Source organism: Plectrocnemia conspersa, unplaced genomic scaffold, assembly GCF_051122295.1.
Source record: "Plectrocnemia conspersa isolate PC_06_02 unplaced genomic scaffold, ASM5112229v1 ptg000004l, whole genome shotgun sequence".
NCBI lineage: Eukaryota > Metazoa > Arthropoda > Insecta > Trichoptera > Polycentropodidae > Plectrocnemia > Plectrocnemia conspersa.
The window spans coordinates 17,602,003-17,624,507 of record NW_028277168.1 but is presented as its reverse complement, the minus strand read 5'-3'; the positions used below and the strand labels follow the sequence as shown (position 1 = coordinate 17,624,507).

The 22,505-nt window shown below is 31.3% G+C and overlaps 1 protein-coding gene across 7 annotated transcripts in view; it reads left to right on the top strand.

Annotated features, from left to right (window-relative positions):
* The window catches only part of sick (sickie), a 151,701-nt gene that overhangs the window by 85,834 nt on the left and 43,362 nt on the right, over positions 1–22,505 (top strand). For 6 of the 7 annotated variants that reach the window (XM_088184236.1, XM_088184235.1, XM_088184237.1 and 3 more), the window contains 4 exons: positions 3,772–3,854; positions 11,949–12,078; positions 12,151–14,064; positions 22,286–22,481. In XM_088184236.1, coding sequence (XP_088040362.1) covers positions 3,772–3,854; positions 11,949–12,078; positions 12,151–14,064; positions 22,286–22,481 — 2,323 coding nt within the window. Of the gene's footprint in view, positions 1–3,771; positions 3,855–6,883; positions 7,222–11,948; positions 12,079–12,150; positions 14,065–22,285; positions 22,482–22,505 lie in introns of those variants that run through there. The other variant, XM_088184241.1, reaches the window with a different exon arrangement.

The window sequence follows — 22,505 nt, the reverse complement described above, 5'->3', positions numbered from 1 at the left end:
AAATAATAATTGATACAAATATTTTAAAAAGAAAAAATACTTTTATAAATATTATACACAGCATACAAATGATTATTTGTATTACACATTCATCGATTATTTACACATTGGGTGGTCTGGGTTGACTCCTCATCGCCAAAGAATGGCGCCTGACTTCAAATAAGACCACAGAATCCATTTCTTTTCCTTTCCTTTTTTCTCTCACCAAACCTGTGGAGAGAGTAATCCCTCGTGTGGAAAGATCGCGATCCTAAACTTGAAACAGCGATCTATTATTGGATTTATGACTTTGGTCTTCTCGCTTTAATAGCTCAGTGTTAACGGGCTGACGCGTTAATATTTCAGACCTCATAACTTAGAAGACAATGTCTTCAAACGCTCCAGAGTCACCCCTTTTAATTCCAGCCCTTCCTAATTGAATCCAGTCATCGTTATATCTTAATTCTATCCTTCCATCCGTTTTCAATCTTCTTGGTTAATCAGCGGCGTATTATCGCGAAACCCGTCCGCCCTCGTCCTGGATGAGGACAAGGCCCTAACAATCCGGTTCTTGCGAGGCAACGAAATCTGCGTTAAAACGACCACGCCTTACGTTTAACATTTAGTCCTTATAGAACTTAAGCTCTTACACTGAATGATGTATTATATGTGCTGCTGTACCATTCATCACTCAGATGACACGCGGATGACACAATATCATCAACGTTAAAGTGGCCATACTGTGACACCTCACAAAGTAATCTAAAAATATACATACACTTTTCTAAGCTCTTCGGAATATAACCAATGTAAACAAAGGTGTTGGTCACAATGCGGCCCTAAAATAATTTCCATAGCTCATCTTGGCATTGAGCGTTATCCTTCCGAGTAGCGTGTTATATTTAACTCAGTGAAAACATTTGTGATCCTTTTACATATCCAATTAAGAGCTTATATTTAATGGTCAAATTAAAAATACATAAGTCAGATAAATATGAGTACATTTCATATACTATTTTTTTTATGTAACAGACAATTTAATTCAATAATATTAGTATCTAACCTTAATTCACATTTATGAAATAAACTGTTTATGATTTTTACTCATATAAGAAATTTTGATTAAAACCACTTTAAGATAATGTTTTTTTTTAATACTAAACTCTAGTTCAAATATAACTAATTAACTATATTTATATTAAAAAATGTTAACCTGAACTCAAGTGGTTTAAATATTTTATAGATTTTTTTTATAAACGAGTAGCGAATCTTAAGATAAAATAACTTTTAATTGTATTTTCACATATCTTAGCTAAATTTAGATTTTATTTTTCGTTCACTATATTGATTTGAATAAATGATATTACTCATATTTCTGACGATGTTCTTCTGCATTAACAAATGCTTAATTATTATATGTGAGTATCTGATGATTCCTCACGTGACAAGTACAGGTATATCAAACATTTAATATTTGTTCAGAAACTATCTCGATTATTTTTAAAAAAAAATCAATTCCGAAATTTACGAGATCAAATTAATCGTCGGGGATCTCAAGATTGGATTTCATATTTAGTCCATAAAAACGATATCAATTTCTCGATTTAAGAGATATAAATTTCAGTACGCTTTAGTTGCCACAGCACAAACTAATCTTTAAAATTCTTCATTAAAAACATAATGGTTTTGTTATTGTAGTTACGATTGTAATAATAATGTTTAAAATATACACAATTAAGATAGGAAAAATAAATATTTTAGAAAAAAAATATGAGTATTTAAATTATTATTTATTATTTTCACTCCATCCATAAATGTAAAGATCTGCTCTAAGAACCACTATTTATAAAAGGTTTTTTCAGGACATATATATGTTTTTTAGTAAGTCACCAATAATTGTTATTTCTTAAAACAGATACCTCTGTAGTAGGGAATGACACAGAATACATAGATGTACCAGGTTTTGCTGCTTTTTTGTATGTCAGCAAATGATCAAATGTGTATTAAAAAATCTGTGATGTTCATCATTTTTTTTGTATTATATAATATATGCTCCTTAAAAGTTGTCACTAATAATATTTTAATTTTATTTGAACGGAAAATTCCAGGACCCAAAGATAAACTATTCATATATACTATGTATCATAATAAATAATAATGTAATAAAATAAGGTTTAAAAATACGTGATCTAACAGGAAATTATAAATAAAAATTGTACGTACAGATTATAAATATTTGTGGAAAATTTGGTTTTTTTCTTTCAAGTTCAACTCTAAAATAAAATCATGGTAACTGACATACTAAACGTAGTTTTTAAATATATAAATTTTAATAATTGCACATATAAATTTTTTTTTTTCAAAGATTTTATTAATTTATAATAAAAACACAAAGTTATATGGTAGTTAATAAAGATGAATATAAATATTACCTTATATATTTTTATCTTTATTATTCATAACTTAATATAATAATTTTATATATTTTAGTTCCCATCATAAAAAAAATATTAAATCATTGCTATTATTATTATTTTAAATATATTAAATTAATGGTCGAAAGTCATTATATACAAGTACACTTATCCGCATAATATAAAATAAATAATAACTCAACAGTCATAAAGTGGTGAAACTTTCGAGCCTTCGAAGCTTTCGTGAGAGTAATTTACTGCTGGTTCGTGGGCGAAAAATGCATTTATTATCCCGATAGTCCGACCTGCCCACATAAATATTTTTTCTTTCATAAAACAGCAGGAGATCATTATGTAAATCGCATAATCATTGAGGATGCGTTCGATTAACCCAGCTCGTGGGCGATTCGTTCGAACAATCCTTGTGGTGTCCAGACTAACACGAACGATACTTGTTATTGTACTTTATTTTGTGTCGACTTCGAAAGAAATTATCGCCATTTGTAGAGTGTCCAAGGCCCAGCAGTCTTAGACGTGCGATTTATAGCCACCGTCTACATTCAATGACCAATTAATGTCTCGGCAATTATTGTGGTCATAAGTCAGTGTCTATGGGAAAAAAAGCTCTCGAGACGATTGACTTGAATAATCTACATTTTTATTAATGTAAAAATATTGTCCTGAGATGCTGTCTGATATCCATAAATGATAAAAGTGTATTACTATATACATTGTCTAAATCTAAATAATGAATATTTATATATTTTTAAATAATGAGATTCTCATACCAGAACTTACCAAAAATACTTTCCTTGTATTTAGAACATTATTTAAAACTAATATATATAATAACTGAAAAATATGATAAGAGCTAAGATTAAATTGATTATAAATTAATAACTATTTTAACATTTATTTGTATTTAATAGATGATTACATATATACATATGTATTGTAAGAACAATAAAAACATATTTTTCTATGAATATATAAATACATTTAAATTATAATCGTTTAAGTCTGTATTTATAAAAAAAAACATATTTATATATAAAATTACTAAAAAATAATATTTTCTCATATCACTATATTTTTTAATAATAATAATTTTAATATCCCTTATCAAAAAAAACTAAAGAAAAAATGTCAAACGCCCATAAGCACACATCGCAACGTTTCTAAACAAAAAAGCTCATCACAAAAAGCTTCCGTACACACAGGTGACTCGAAGCGAAAGTTTTTTTTAACTACTGTATCATATGTCTGTTGTGACATACCTGTCTAGTTTACCTACAAGCTGTATACAACACCGCCTTTATTTATATACAATTGTGATTTTTTAAATAGTATTCTAACATACCTTTCTCGTTGTTTGCAGACAAGTCAGCAAGGCAGCTGCTGCGGCTGCTGGAACGGCCATCCCACTTCCGAGGAGAACCAGACCATTACCACCCACGCCAGGTGAGAAATTCAGTAAAATCAGCCTTTCGTCAGTGAAAATGCTTTGGTTTAATGCTTTGCCGATCCTCGCTCTCAGGCTATAAAATCTGAGATATGCCTTTAAGATTCGTTACTTCAAGGATTGTATGGCATTAAACATGCATTCATTAAGTGTTGCCAAGTATTAAAATCTAATTACAACACTTAAAAGTTAGTGTTTTATGTAAATATGTGCGAAAATATGAACCATAATGATATAGTGAGGTATAAATTCTGATAAAAATCATGTACATACATATGTGTTAAAAGCATAAAAACAACATAACTTTAATCGCAGTATAAATTTTGAATGGTAATGTTGTGGTTTAACGGGATAAAAGAATATTCTATATAACTTTGATATTTTTTTAAGTATATTATAAATAGAAGCTAATAAAGATATATTTTTTGCAAATTAAACTTTTTAATGCTATAAAATATAGTAATTAAAATTTTATAAGATATTTCTTAACGCAAAGTCTGTAAAATATACAAAAAAATATTTTTTATTAAGGAAATATATAACCATTTTTTTATTATTTAATTATTAACTTCCTTGATTATATAACATTATTATATTATATTATATATTATACAGCAATTCCTGTAGTATGTTTAGCGCAAAAGTTCCAAGTTATGATAGAAAATATTTTTTAATAAAAATAAAAATTAATCACCCAGAGCCGAAAACCGAAAATCGAAAAAACCATTATATTTTCCGGATCGAAAACTGGAACCGAACTGATATATTTTTTAAATGAACCGTATTGAAAATCTAAATGAAAAAAAAGCGGTTCAAAGCCCCGCTCATAGTTATGAGTAATCAGAGACCAGAGAGACTCGATTTTCACTTTCACATTTTTATTGTTCATATATCAGTATAAAGTATATACTAGAGTATAATAATAAAACATAGTATCTAATAAGCCTGGAAAGGATCTCAGAAAAAAATATTATTCAAGAGCCACTCACCGCACAATAATAGCATTACAAAAAACTAACTTACATAAAATAATAATACACATTATTATCTAATATTTTACTATCTACATAAAATATGATTAAAAAACGAGAAATTCTTCTTATCAATAAAGTTTTTAAGCTATGTACTTAAAATATTTAAGCATGTTTATGGATCTACTATCAGTGTGAAATAAAATGTATTTAATATTTTACAAATAATTTGTAAAAAAAACATATTAATACAAATAATACAAAAATCTATTCAACTTGAAAACCATTATTAAGATTTTTATTATTTTACTGACAAATTAATATATTATACCTGTTTTATTTACGGTTAGGTTTTTTCAAAGCTAACCATGCTAATTATAATAAGGTTTATAGAATTTATCGGTTGAAATTAGATACATATGTTATACTTATTGCAAATCTTCACTACTTGCGGTCATATTGTCAGAGAATTGCTAAAACCGCATCAAACACTTTAAATCCCTAATCTTGAATGTTAATCGTTTGGACGAGGGTGCTTATACACCAACGCTAGGGTAACAATTCATCTGGAATTCTGTGGTGCAACTACGGATTTTCGTACATTGCCCCCGATTAAACTAACTAATTGTTCGCTACCTTATGTGCAATGTGATTTCTGGATTGGTACAATTAAAGATCCCTTTCTATTTTCACGTTGTTCTTAATACCTTCTAAAAATCTGAAATTGTTTTTCACTTTAGAAAAGAGAAACAAATCAAAATGGTTCGTTTAATGAATTGATCATCTTCTTATTTATATATTAGTATCAAATAAGGATACGATTATATCAATGTTACATGAATATTTGGAAAGAATAGCTAATTATTGTTGTGAGGCTGTGATTTTATATTATTTTTCATTAAAATATTTGACGATTATATATTATTTTTCATTAAAATAATATAAAATCGTCACTAATAAAAAAATCCCACCCTTGTCTACATAAATGAATAAGATTAGCGAGTTGAAAGTAAGTTTCTAAGTAAATTTTACAGACATGTAAATCACTTGGTAGTCTTTCCATTTTAAATTAAAATATTCCAACTCAATTTATTTTAGTTTTATCGACTCTCAAAGTCAATTTTAAATACATAGTGCAAATTTAACGACGTCTTACTGCAGTAAACCACAATCGTCGTTGAAAGGATTATTGAGGAAAGGTTAACGAGAGACACGTGTCCAGTATGAAAATGGAATTTTCAGCTTTACAGACGACTGCCCTGTGTTTACAGATTCTGGCCTTTATTGCCCGGTTTACACGTTTACGACCGACTCATCCGAAAGTAGCTGAGACGAGATTCACGACCGAACTTTTATTTTTTATGTTTACCCACGAAACCCTTTTCGCTCGGTAAACAATCCGGGTCGGATAAATATTTATACGTCAAGCATGTCATTTTTCGTGTGTAATCTGTAAGCGCGACTGACACTTTTTTTATCGATGTTTACAATATGTTTTTAGTTAAATATCAAATGGTGTCGGGTGACATGTAGTATGTAGATTAGTTAACGTCAAGGCGCAGATGCGACGCCTTCGCTCATTGGGACTTAAATCTTGATTGAAAGGTCAAGGTTAATTATGTTTTTTGGAATTATGAAAACAGATGCTCTTCAATGTGAAATTATTAATTGAGCGATGATGTGATCGATGTCAGTGACACTTTTTTATATTGACATAGCTACAGAAATACCAGTTTATCTCTTCATTTTCTGAACTAAGCTTCATAACATTTAATTAACAATTCATAGCATTGTGTTTTTCACTTATTTATATATAATTTTATCTTAATATGAATATACGAGAAATATAAGATTCGTTGTATATATTTTTACATCAAACATTATCGATATATCCACAACGCGTGCGGTCGCTAGCTTTATGCATCAAATTATTCAAAGTCCACGCTCTAGCGATGACCCCATCGTTTATGTGGTTTCAAACCATTCGATAAGCGTGCATCGCGACTCTATTTACTTTTTTAATATAGCACATCTATTTACATATGTATTTCATAACAGATAAATATTATTCATTCCACTCAGTCGACGATTGGAACGGGACTCGAATGTGGGTCTTAATTTCTTTCCAATTGTCTCCTTAAGGAGCGTCAGACGTCCTTGTGGGTGTCACGTCCAATCGACGGATGTCTTGACAAGCCTATAGTCACGACCGTCTCTAGTACCGCTTCTGATCCGAATGACAATCGCGAATGGTGTTGTATGTAGTGTGGCTGTCTTGGGTCTTGTCAACGCTGACCTGCGCCGGTCAGTGGTCATTGAGCGTTTGAGCAAAGCGCTCGCGAATATTTGCACTTAATAGTTAGTGCATAGTGCATCAAGGAAAATAATACTTTATGTGAGTCTAGTTCAGTTCTAATTTATAAATATTACATTTAAAAATAGCATGAGCAATGAAATTTATACATGTAACTTAAAACTTTTTGGGAAAATGTTTTCTTATATAATATAATACGTTGCTAATGCACAATGTTCTTCATTAGAAATGTTAACGTTTAAATAGATAGGACCGAATGTGTTTCCAAAATCATTCTGAAAAATCAAACGCTGAAACGAGATATGTCTTGAAAAATTGCATTGAAAGCGTCTGCTTGCGAAGCGGAAATATTGAGCGATTTTATGTGACGTTCTGTTCTATATATGTATTATAAATGCATATGTTCACCCAAAATATCTAACTTTTTTCATTTATATGCTTATAATTGATGAGCCTATTCATGTATTTTTATTATTTATTTGTGTTTATATTGTTTATAAAGTTTGAACGAAAGTCAGTGCCGTCTTGTTATTAATGCAGGGACGTTATTTGGGGGGGGGGGGCATTCCCTCCAATGATTTTCGCTAGAAAAATGCATGTCATTTAATGAAATACTGTATATTAATGAAATCGAAATATTAAAAAAAGCTGAAAAGTCGCCCTTGATTCTAAACCAGAAATTCCCGGAATATCCCTCTAATAAAATCTACAATAATAGTCTCGAATATATCCGGAAAATATTTTTTTAAATATGTTATTTCAGTAAAATCATATTGGATTATCGTACATTTACTCCGGTAGATATACATTTTTACCAGTGAAAATATAATTTATCTGGCAGATGCTAGTAAAATTATATGATTTAAATTTTATTAATATATATTTATATATATTTACGTACTTATCATTATTTATTTACATGCGATGTGCAAATATTACCGTTAATGTATGTTTTAACACAAATTTAAAGATATCTTTTTTTTTATTATTTGAACATTTTTTTAATTATGAAAAATAATTAAATTAATTGTCGGATGTTGGTTTTTAGGTGCTTCAACGGCGTGAAATCGCATGTTCTTAGCGACCAGTTACCCCCCCCCCCTTCTTCTTAATTTACCCAGAAAAATGCATGTCATTTAATGAAATGCTATGAATCTTAATGAAATCGAAATATTACAAAAACAATCACTGACTGACCAACTTTTGTCTCCCCCTCCCCTGAATTAATCTGAAATGACATCCCTTATTCTAAACCAGAAATTCTCCAGGTATCCCTAGAAAAAAATCAGTAAACAAAACAATCTCGAATCTATCCCAAAAATATTTTTTTAAATACGTCATTTCAGTGAAATCTGAATACAGTTTCACTGGTAGCTATAAAATATATTTTTACTAGGGAATATATAATTTATCTGGCGGGTGCTAGTAAAATTATATGTCAACTTTTCCATACGTAGTATTAGTTATTAATTTTTAGTAAAGTAAATTTAGTTAAATGTGTATTTTTTAGTAAAGTTATATTTTCACTAGTTAAAATCCAAATACACGAGTAGATGTATGTTTCTACTAGCGAAAATATAGCCGCTAATATGCTGCTCTAAAAGTCTATGAAACACAGTTTGACAATTGCGAAACATCTAATATAAGAGTATTGGTCAAAGTTTATTTAAACCGAATTTTAACGAGCGTTTCAGCTGCGACAGCATGATTTTATTGCTTTTGATGTGAATTTTTGACTTCTGAGAAGTGATAATTGTTTTTTGTGCTCTCCTATTGGTCAAAATTCGGTTTAGATATGCTACATAATCGAGAATTTCTAGTGTGACGGCAACGGCACGGTTTTATAGCTTTTGACGTGGATTCTAAGCAGGGATGTCATTTGTGGGGAGCAGGTGGAGGAATTTTCTCTTGATTTAATGAAATACCGTAAATTTTAATAAAATCAAAATATTCAAAAAACGATCACCGACTAGCTATCTTTTGCCTTCCTCCCCCCCCCCCCGCCCTCTCGGAAAAAGCACAAATAATTGTTATTATCTTCTTCACTTGTATTCTTCTTATCATTCCCTTTCTCTTCTAGTTGAGTGACAATAGAAACGATATCCACATCAATCAAGCATTCAAAATTCAGATCATTTGAATCGAGATCAAGCTCTCGGTGGTTTCTCAATCGAAATTTTCAAAGTATTTTAATTTTTCAATTGATCTGCATGTTTCAGATACATTACTTGCCTCGGCCTCTTCAGAATGCAATACATATATTTTCACGTTAGGAAGAATCTTTCTCCACAGGCCTTTATCTTTATTCTTGACCAAGATTGTTCTATTCCATGTATGGCATCCAACGTCGACATTTTTCCCAGAAATTGACAAAGCATCATCTGCCATCATCTTCCTTAGCAAGAGTTTTGAGAATAAGTTTTCAGATAGAACACCTTGGTATATGGGTTTAATTAAATTTGTAACATTAGGCGGTAAAAAAAATACAATCGTAAAGTCGTCGTTCGTTCAATATGCATTCATTCGGATGAGAAGGAGCATTATTTATTAACAATACTGACAACCCTTAACTTTTTTTAAAATCTCTCACTTTAGGAACCCATTTTGTTTTGACCGACTCTATCTATCCATTCTCCTGTTTTATTATAATATTTAACAGGAAGATTTTTTTATTTCAGTACTATTACATTTCCACTTTGTTTCTCATTCTCAATAAAAAAAGGAAATAATTAAATTTATTTCAAGCACGAATAATCCGCCTCCAAATAATCAAGAGTACCCTATACTAACAATAAAAATAAATTTATAATATAAATAGTATATGAAAAATTCATAAAATAAATTTAGACTTTAAAAAGTTATGATTACCTAAAAATATTTAAAAAATTATTTATACTTCAAATCTAGAATCATGAAATACATATGTATATATTAATTTTATGTTAATGATACGTGTATAATAAAAAAAATGCTGAATATTTAGTTATTTTAATCCTTTCTATTGATGAATGTTTGGTCACTTTAATATATCTCAAAAGTTCAAGTATTTAATGGCACTTGTAATTCAAGCGGCTGCATAATTTTTATATGGTCTTAAAATTACGTTTATTAAAAGCTCTTGAAATCTACATTGTTTATATAGCCTAAATAGTTTTGTACCACCTTAAATAGTCGATCCAAGCCACACCATATATTTTTAATTATGTAAAATAATAAATACAATAATTCACTAAAATAATACTTATTTATATGAATACAAATAAATAGTTTTGTATCATAAATTTAACAAAAGATTCATTCATATATAGTGCTACCTTATAAAAAAATATCAAAACTATTTATTTATTAAACATATTATAAAAATTAATTAGTTTAGACTAGACTAAAATTAAAAATTATTCGTATAATTTAAAACAGATTAAAATATTCAAAAACAGACATTGAGAATATTCACAGATTTACTACTCGGAAATATGAGTAATTTATGGAATTTCAGCAGTTACAAAGTTTTTTCTTTCTTTATTATTTTGTTAGTTAGTACTGTTATAAATAAAATAAAAATTAAAATATAAACTTCGCGCAACAAAAAAGACCACAAAATATCATAAAATTATTCAGTCTGGTGTTTTACTATTTACTTGTAGGTATTGACTGCGTTTACCTCGTGGTAACGCATTGGGCTAACGCCTGTCATGCTACATAAATACTTCAATCAGTTTAAATAATTTTGTTGCTAGTTAAATAATAAATATGACTAATTTTTAACTTACTTTTTTATTAAATGTTAACATACTATGTATGTATAAAAATAATATATTTTTTTCTATATTGACATCTTTATAATACAACATACTATCTGATTTTTTTTATTTTGATAATACGATAATTGTGGTAAATTTTAATTTAAACAAATAATCAATAATAACAACTGTAAAATAATGTATGATACATGTGTTACGATTTTATAGAAAATAATTCAGAACAAATACATTATTTTCTATAAAGTGCAACAATGTTTTCGAGCAGTTTATAAATATTGTATTTAGAGTTAAATTATTAAAATATTAAAATATATTTTCTATTGAACTATTAATAAATAAACCGGTTTGAGCTGCGGGGATTATTAATTAAATAAACAAAGATCAGTTTAGATAATTTGGTCGCTAGTAAAATAATAAATATACATACATAGTACAATTATTTTTTTATAAATATTATTATTTCCAAAGATATTAACATCTATATAATTTTTATTTATGAAATACAGAAATTTTATTATATAAATATAGAGAACTTTCAGTTTATTTCTACTATTTTTGTGTACTTTATATTATTAAAATATTATCTGCAATTTTTAGTATAACTATATACTGTATGGTACATGTTTACGATTTTAATAATAACAATAATAATTATAACAAAAATTTAAATTTTAGTTTAATCTAGTTGATCCTCTTTCGAGATTAGAAATAAAAAACGTAAGTTTTCCAATTTTAATTTAAACAAGTATTTAATATTAAAACTAAAAAAGAACGTATTATATGTATTACGATGTTATTTTTCATAATTATAGCTTTCTTTGTTAAATTAAATTTATAAAGGATATGACCAAAAACAATAGTAATAAAGAAGACAATGGGACTAAAGCTCCACTTGGCATCTGTCCATTGATATTTCCGGTGCTCCATCATGATTCTGAATTAATAATGAAGCATGAATGTTACGACGTTTAGAGTCCTGTCCGACTAAACTCAGTCCTGAATTCGTTTTCCACTAATCTAATTATGTATTTATGTATGTCATTGCAGGTAGTAAAGGTGGGAGCACTATCTCCGGTAGTTCGAGCCGTTCCAGCAGTCCTGTCGGTCAACAAGCGCCTATCGTGACATCTCCTCGAGGGCCTGCAATTCAGCATCCCACACAAATCAACAATCATGGGTCAGCGGTTATTCAACGTAAACCCATTATGCAAATGTTTTCAAGTTATATCATGTCGAAATTCGATTTCAGATCCCGTCCAAATTCATCACTGCTAGCGCCCGGTAGCAAGATACCTTCTAGTTCTTATTGCGGCCAACCAGCTTCACCCAGTGCACCACCTCCGCCTCCTCACCAGACGCAAGCGGCACCCACGAAGCATTCTATGTTGGATAAGTTAAAGTTATTCAAGGATAAGTCTTCGAGCGATAGGCATAAGAACAACGCGACCATATCAAAAAGGACCAGTTCGTCGAGTGGCTTTTCCTCGGCCAAAAGCGAGAGATCCGACTCGAGCCTCAGCTTGAACGAGAGCCACAATATCAATTCACATATCAAAGGACCAAATTGTATCAATAAGCAAACGTTGCATACAGACATATCGAAAGACAATCAAAAGCAAAAGAACGTCAAATCTAAGTTAGTGGCTTCGAAGCAAAAAGACTCCACGCTCAACAAACCGCAGAAAAATGAAAAGCCATCCAAGAATAGTCCAAAGCTTCAGGTTAAAGAGAAAGAGTCCAAGATCGCTACGCCCAAAATGACAATCAATTCTAAACCGCTTTTGATAGAAGACAGTTTGAAGCCGTCCAAAATGGCTGCGAAGCAAGACACTAAAATATCGCGATTGTCCGGCAGTCAGATGAAATTGTGCTCAGATCAAAGGATACCGAGTTTGATAAACGACGGATCGGTCAACAAGTTATCTCCGACCGAACCCAAGCCGCAACAGACTAACATACAACCACCGAAAATAAATTCGACCTGTAACGGTCTCACCAGCTCCAATTCGAACTCTTCGTTCGCCTCCAATCACAACATGTCTGCACAGTGTCCGAACGCTACCGGCATTCCCAAACCAACGGCGGCTATCAAAGGAACTTCCAAAATACCCAAAGACGAAAAAACGAACATATCGATAGTAAAATCGAACAGTAACGCTTCTCAAATGAGCCCGAGCCAAAGTAACTCGACGCTCATGAGCAACTCCACCGGTTCCGTCGCAACTTTACCTTTCAACCGAGAACTCTCGAGTTTAACTAAAGAAAATTGTCAAAAACAAACTTTGATCGTCTCGCCGATGCCGAATACCTATACAGAAAACCAAGCACCAGTCAGTGCCATAAATCCGGCGATTTCTTCACAGATGTCCGAGAGCTCAAATTCCAATTCGACTCACAGTGCGTCTACGGGTCCACATTCGAATTCCAGCGACGGAAGCGTAATTTATAGACCATCGAGTGAATCTGGTTCGGAAATGTCAAAAATCCGACATAATCCCATAATACCGAACAGGAAAATAGATATAACGGCTCAATTCATCACCGAGATCATTCCAGTTGAGAACCAAGACGTCAAGAAGCGACTCTTGAACGAAAACATCGAGAAAAACCAAGAAGAGAGAAGGTTAAATAAAGAATTAATAGATAAAAAGCTAGAAAATTTAAAAGCAAAAAATAGTCCAATACACACTAGAGAAAATTCACTGGGCGAAGAAGATAACCCTTCGATGAACGTTTTACCGATGCGTCCTTTGCTCAGAGGATACAACAGCCATTTGACCCTTCCGGCTCGTTCTTCCGGGTCGCTATCGACCAAGAACGGTATGGTGCCAAATTATCCTCATCACGCCAACACCGTCAAAGCCAACTTTGGCAGAGAAAATATGAATATAAATCCAAATTATGGCGTGAGGGATAGAAACGGGGGACAATACATGGGCGTCGGTTTTGCCGGTTCGGATTACTGCGACCTCGATATTGCAGCTGGATACATGTCTGAAGGGGATTGCATGAGAAGACTAGTGCCAAACGACTCTGAAAGAGAAAGGGCTAGAAATAGGGCCGGAGATATGATGGACGGATACATGTCGGAAGGAGGCGCTTCTTTGTATGCGCGCAGAATGCACAACTACCAAAATGGACCAACTCAACAGTACGAAGAAAGGTCAGTCATCTAAATCTTAACTTTTTTAATATCATCCGTATTTCTTATGTTTCACCCTCAGAGCAAAAAGTCAAACGTGCCCTTGAATAGTAATATCGAATTACTGTAGGGAAATGCTTTTTGAACGACGTCAAATATACCCCGCTACCACCCTTTGTAACCCCAGTTTGTAAAACGTGGTAAAATATGATTCCACTTTATCATAAATTATAAATAAAAATATTCTATATAAATATGCAAAGCACAAACGTTTTTCGCGATATAACGACTCGAAGACCAGTTCACTTTTTTTCGGTTTTGTTCTCCCGATTATATTGACCCTCTGACATTCTTGAATTCTTCGCTCCGTGTCAAGTTCCCCTACCGGATCGACTGGGATTTGATCTTGAAATATATTGGAGTTTCGAACTCAATATATCATCGTGCTACGTCTTCAAAATGAATTACAAGAAATAAAGGATCAAAGTAAATCTTGGTTATCCTTCCCGCGTAACATAAATCACACGTTATGCACTTTCATTAATCCAAGTTTGATGGGTTTACAAATTTAACTCACATATATTTCCAGACACGTGTCTGTCAAAACCGAGCTCATTTATCATTGTAACGTAATACCGATATTTTTTTAGTAAATATTATTTCGATAGACTGTATATTTTGGCTAAGCATAAACTGCATCTGTTGCATGTTTATTATTTACTTATATACATAAAAGCTTGTCGCTTTGAGCTTACGCCATTGAAAGCTCAAAGTTTTGATTGTATTTAATCCGCGTTGAATTAACGCATAACGATTTGCTCTTGAATAATTTATTGTTTACTTTACACGCGCGTTTCTCCCCGATTTCGCAATTTCCACACAGAAGCAATAATTTTGCACCCTCTCGTGCAACGAAGGGCACATCCATTCTCTCCGTCTTCAATTTATCCCAAATCTGCCCTTCATCCAGGTCCATCTTCGTGTGGAAACAGAGAAGTAGATGTAATCGATTTAAAACACCCCCTATATACCGACATCGGAATAAATAGCACGATACCGTTTTGAGATAACGGCATTTTAATCCCCTCATTTCCTGCATTGTAAATAAGGACTTAAATCCACCACAATCTAAATTGTTTCAAGCCGCAGTTTATAAATCGTTTTTCTTTCTTATATGAATCTTATAAGTCTTTGGAAAACCGAATATTTTCACCTGTTGAAAGTCGCGGCTGTATTGTGTCTAGCATCGATCGGAACATTGTAAGTTACATTGATTAAATATCTTATAGTCAAATGATATGGGGCTTATTATTTTTGCCACTCGAAATATTATTTACTTCATGTTCGACGATGCTGCCATCTCTCTTTTTCCCCGTGCAATTTCACTCGCACGTGTGCAACGTCGCTCGTACAACCACAACCTATACGTGCATACTAACACAAACAAAAACACACAAACACAGACGAAAATAGTCGCTCCCTTGAACGCTTGCGCTTATATACCCTTCCATGAAAATGTATATACGTCCTTGTCTCTCCTAAGGGGTTTGTCCCTTTCCAACTGCTCTTGGATGATCTCATACATTTACTACGTTTATAAAGGTCGCCGTACACCTTTATATCTAGAATTTAATGGAAAATATTTTATGATAGCTTAAAATTATTATATTATATCATAGCTTTGTTGTCAAGTTACAAGATACCATCATAGACTATTTGCTAGTGTTACCAATTGATTGAAATTTTCACTGTCATGTTCAATTGCAACTAATCTAAATTTTAATACAGTGAATCGCATCTGACGATGATGCAACGTTTTTGTCTTATGACCGTCCAGTGCGAGGTCAGTCTTGTCTTGTTTGTTTACAATTATTTTTATAGCACTCAGAGATAAGAGCGCGTGTACTCATAAGATATGCAGTCGAATATGTACATAATATCAAAAGCGCGATAATATATCAATATTTGTCGTAAAACATAAATGACTCACTTTTTGCTGACATATGGCATTTAATCTTTATATAAGCATTTATTATTGTTTCTTTGTAAACATGTACTTACATAAATATTTATATTAAAACAATATAAAATATATTGACATAGAAGTCGAAGCAACGACTTTTTTAATCTAAGAGTTGATGAAGTGGATTACTACAGCAGAACTAATCATCAAGGTTGACAGCTTTATTATACTTCTAAATAAATCAGATCTATAAAACCTCTGTAATGGAACGCAGTTATAAAGGCATTGCACACATAAATTATCTTGTCTGGCACATTTAAAGGCGAGAATGTGTTTAATCTAAGAATCCTATTGCTTCATAGTTATCTTCCTTTTCTCTTTAAACAGCCTTATCTCGCAATTCGCATTGCTTTTGCCATATCCATAAATTAGTTGCAATGATAATTTATGTGACAGAAATTGACTTGGGGGGTGCATACTTCTGGTATGGCCAATTTGATCTAAAAAAACATCTATAAAGCATTTTACTCTTCACATATTCTATGCATATAAAAAATGTAAAAAACAGTTTTCAAGTTTATTGAAATATGTTAACTATTATCTGTCATTTTATTATGTTATAACATGATCAACTCAAACAAACAATGAGGAACATCTGGTGTTACTTCAACTTTTACCGGTTCTAAATTTTCGGGCCAGTCAAAAATATTTGTATCTATAGGGGCAGCATTTTATGATCGTTCGGGTTGTTAGACTGTTTTTTATTGTTGTCACATATTCAAATATTCGTGGATATGTATTTTTAGCGCGTTCAGTTTAAGAACCATATAACACGAACGGTCCTTCCATCGCAAGTGCCGCCCGGGATGGTCCGCCCCTTTTCTCTTGCTTCACTACTGACTTGAATTAAATGAGTGAATGTTAATGAATCAAATGTCAAATTAATAGCTCTGAGCATTGAATCTTGACTGAATCAGCATTTATTTTTTTATTTACATAATTCCGCATTTTGATACATTAAAATTATAAATATACATACGTATACATTAAGAAAAATTTAATCAGTACACTTAAAATATTTATTATTAAATTTTAATATAACAAATAAATGGCATATAAAAAGTGAAACAATCATATAATGATACAATAAATCATTAATGGTTTTAATTCCAATATATTTTAAGGAATTACTGCAAAACTTCACAGAAAATGCTTGAGGGATATATAAATCAAAGGCAGATCTAATTTCATAATTATGTATAATATTTGTTTTCTAATTTTAAATTTAATATTTATAAAAATCTAGCATTTTTTTGGTTCCCATTATTATTTCATATTTTAGTAGAATATTTATAGTATTCAAATATACGTTTTCTTGTGTGAGCATCAAGAGGCAAATTTAATATTTTTTTATAGCTTGATTTTGAACAATTTGAAGTGATTTGAATATAAATTTAGTTGTAAATCCCCAAATACAAGAAATATATGTTAGATGCATTTTCGGCAGAAGCTTGGTTGTAAAAAGTTGGCAAAATTTTCGCAAGCCAATTTGCAGTGTGAAATTAAATTAAGGTCGGAATTGGGAAGTTCGTAAGGTCTAGACTGGTAACCCAAAGGCCACAGGTTCGAGCCCCGGCAGCAGAGACGAATTTGTATTTATAAAAATGTGCTAATATTAAAAACTGCCCCAGATGCAAAATGATACATATAAACTGTAAGTTATAATACAAAATTATGTTTATTTCACGAGAAGTTTCTGCAGCTTCACTATCCGTTTTAAAATCATACAAAAAAATACACTTATTTACTTAATATAAATTATAAATTAATTATTTTCCTAGCAAGCTAATAATTTATGTTCTTAAACTATTTATAAATTAAAAATGAGCTTTCAAATATTGAAACCCAGTGTTTTTGTATGATATTTTTGAGTGAGTGAGTAATAAAAATACATTTAGTAGATAAAGCGAATTCTCATCATTTGAATACGACATAACTTAATTAGTTATAAGCGAAATGTCACCTTCTATCAGTACAAATTAAATTGCATTACAACGGCAAATTAAACCAATTTTTATGGTTAGTTAGTAATTATTTTGTATGGTGTGTGATGCGTGCTTTACATTTCACCCTCTCTACTATGGGGGTATTTGAACCTAACCTAACACTTCGCGAATTCTGACTAAGCGCGATGTCTGGCTCACCGTCCGACGCCAGAAAATTTCGATATTACACACAAAACGATCGCCAATCGAATCAAAAACGCGATATAAAGATCCAGGATGCCTTCCGGCTCCTAATCGATTCGTAATACAAGTGAAAAGTGCCAGAAAACCATGTGAAAATACGCGATAAACATTCGATCGATACCGTACGGACTATTTTCTGACATCCTTTGACAATGCGCTGGTAAAAGTCGTGCTTTTCATAAAAACATCACAACCGCGAAATGAAGAGTTTATACCGCAAGTTACTAATGTGTCTAAGCGAAAAATATTATAATTTCGTTCATTATCGACGCTGCAAAAAATATTCGCGATTTTCTCACACGACGTGAAAATGTGAAGTATGGCTGTATCCTAACGGAAAACTGTAATTGTGATTATTTTATAAAAATATATATATAAACTAAATAATAATAATAATAATCGCTTGATCAGTGTCGCTTTATCTTTGTAATAATATACGCATAAAAATAATAAATTTAAATATGCCTTCGCTTCGTGTCTTATATTTAAAAAAATAAACTAATAAAATATACAAACGCTTTCCGTGTTAACATATAAAAATAAAATAAAGGCTTCGCTCGTACCAATAAGCGTCTTCCATAAAAATATATTTCATACCAAATGATAACACCAGGAGTGTTTCGGACAAATACTACGTAAATTGGTAATTATTTTATTTATTTATTATTATTTTATTTATAATAGCACTGCCATTTTAAAATTATTATGCATAATTAAAAACCCCCATATGTTGAACCATTGTAACGAACACCGTCACACACGAATGATTTTCCAGTAACAACACAACTCCATATAAATATCCATGAATGTATTGATGTGGTTATGTAACTGTTTGAGCGACAGTTTTGTAATACATTCATATATGAACATATTATGAAAATTATTACTACCATAAACTATAAATCGACGGTTACAGTAAATATCACTGTAATCAATTAACTTGACAACTCGTATTTAATACTTTAAATTTAAAAAGACTCTTTATTATACGTTTATATAAGCATTTATCTCTCATGACATTGTGCGACTTTTTTTGCTGCTTGATTTTTGTAATGAAGAAGGCAATGTGAATAAGCAGCTTAAATATATTTTCTAACAATAACATGTTAAGTGGCATTTTTTCAAAAATGAGTGAATTACTTTATAATATGTAGAACCATAAAGTAAAGTTTATCAATTACTTCAAAAATGTGTTAATAAACTACATAATTAGCATGTTATTTCCAAAAATGTGTTTTGCCATTTAGTGTTTTATTTATTTGAGAGAGAAAAAATGTGTTCTGTATTCTTTCCATTAATATGTATGTGAAAGAATCACGATTTAAATGAGCAATATACAAAATTATTGTTTCAAAAACGAATTGTTTGTGCAGATTAGGTGCGAGCGAGCGGTAGCAAGCGAGTATTGGTCAGAACAGTGAACACCTTATGAATAATTATCTGCAACGAATTCTTTTTCGAAAAAAATATCTGAAGATACATAAATGCATAAAGAATTCGTTTTATGGAACAAAATATTTATTTGAATGCACATATCTCTCAAAATAATTTCCTATTAAATAGCACCCTTTTTTACTTACATATATAAAAATATTTGAGGTTATGTTATGAATGCCCTTCATTAAAATTTCGTTAGCTATTTGTAGTGAAACGTGCTAAATTAAATTTTATAAATTTTTCCAAAATCTGAAACAAACCTTTTTGTTAAACAATGATTCAGTTATAGTTTTGGAATCAACTACAGTTTATATAAAATATGTATAATCTGTGTTTTTTTATATTTTCACTATAAAACTATGTGTTTTTGCTATAAATTATAAAAACACAGAATAATCGACTAACTACGTTTATACCAAATTTACAGCTTAGATAGATCCAAGTTGCTTAGGTAATTCACTTAATAATAATGCTGTATTAAGTTAACTGTAATTCAGATTTTTTTTTTAAATATTACGACTTATAATAAGTGAGAATCAAATGAAGCATTCCTAACTGAATTTTGACCAATAGGAGAACGCAAAAAACAATTATCCCTTCTCAGAAGTCAAACATCCACGTCAAAAGCAATAAAATCGTTCCCACTGCGACGGCACCGACACGATTTTATTGCTTTTGACGTGAAAATTTGACTTCTGAGAAGTGATAATTGTCTTTGCGCCCTCCTATTGATCAAAATTCGGTTTGAATATACTTTAATCAACACTCTTGTATTAAAAGTCCGTAATAATATTGGTAAGGATAGCTATCATATTTTTAAAACAAGTAATATCTAGCTACAAACAAACTATAGAGCAATATGCGAGATGCGACGTCTATCTATACGTACTTGTTCTTCCGCTTATTTTCCCCTGAGAGATGAGTTGACTTAGTTTATATTTTGGACTATAGCTAGTTTTAGAAATTTCATTAAGTCAAGTTAGGTTTGGGTTTGAACAACAAACGGACGTTTAGCTGCTGTCAAATTGATTTTCTCAGACATTTTAGAGCAGCATATAATTTGACTTGCGCCTATTAGTTAAATTATATTTTTACTATATAAATATATATCTACCGGTGAAAATGTATTTGGACTTCATTAATGAAAATTGAAAAATACACATTCACTGTAATATTTAAACATCACATTTAAATAAATAATAATATGTATGTAAATGTATATATTACTACGTATGGAAATTTGGAAGCATATAATTTTACTAGCACCTGCTATATAAATTACATTTTCACTGGTAAAAATGTATATGTATATATATTTTTACCAGTGAAAACATGGTTTCACTGAAATGAAATATTTAAAAAAATATTTTTTTCGAGGGATAATCGAAGATTTCTGGTTTAGAATCAGGGACATCATTTCAGATTTTTTTCAAGGGGGAGGGGCAAAAGTTAGTCAGTAGTCGTTTTTGTAATTTTTCGATTTCATTAAGATAACATAACATGTATTTTTCTGTCCAAATTCAAAGGGGGAAAATCCCCCCCCTCGCCTCCAAATGACGTCTCTGCTGTTTTGCGCAACACGTTAATAAATTCGTGATTGGCGCTCTAAATCCAATTTTTATATCAGTGCAGCTCATAAATTATTTTAATTAAGTGCTATTTTATTAGTAAAATTCAGATGTTTTAATAAATCAAATATTTATCAAATAATAATCATAATAAGATTTAATTTCATAGTGTATCGTACATTTCAGAATAGTTTTATTAGATGGTTCAATCAGCTATGATTCATAACCTATGTACCTCGATATTATTTTAAAACACTCTTTTGATACTTTTCGTTTATACCTACAAATTATGGCAGTTAGGGCAGAATCTCAGCCGCAGAAACCCCCACGCGGTGCCCTTCTACTTTCATTTGTTTTAACCTAGATTCAATGCAATGATAATTGCTAATTCGTATTTCAAAAAGTGAGAATATCAGTGGCCTATGTAATTGAACGAGCGTGCTCACACTTATAAATGAGTACCAACTCGCTTTTATGCCTTGTAATAGCAGTAGAATTTAAAATTATGTTTATATTAGCTTATAACTCTTATTTATAGTTTTTCTTTTTACTTCGTCCATGACCCGTAAAAATCTGTTTTGTGTTGTCATTCTCCTCCCCCTATTTCACGCCTTCCTCGGTTAATTTCCTCACTTTTCAGTTATTCGAAACGATCCGTCTTCATTACTAGCACGACACCTCGCCAATTATTTCTCCGCGTTTGCTCCCAGAATGGAAACAATGTGCCAGGTAGAACAGAAGCAACTCCCTCTGCCCATGCAAGACCACATTAATCACTCCCCCTGGCCGCAAACTCTTCGACCACCCGACTGTTCAACCCCTACTGTATCCCTATGGGAATTTGCTTCTTTTAGACCGAGTTTACTCATATTCTTAAGCATAAAATACTTCCTAGATTACCAATCCTGTCCACCTGTTGGACTGGAAACTAATCTAATTGCTCTAACCCTTTAAACGGATTACTTTCACCCCAATAAATCTAAAGCTTTGTTCAATATATATTCATTAGAGAATGTGGTTTTCAGACTGAGGCCAGTTGGAGTGAATCCCTCGCAGAGAGACCAATTCGTAACCAGCACACCTACTAGACAAATGAACATGGAGCAACAACAACAGCAACAGCAGCAGCAACAGCATCAAAATTCAGCAGTGTATAGATTAACACCTTCAAGAAATAAGAAAACCGATTCTTCGCAGCAGACGGAGAACACGAGTTATAAAGTGAGTAATTTTTAACTATTCACT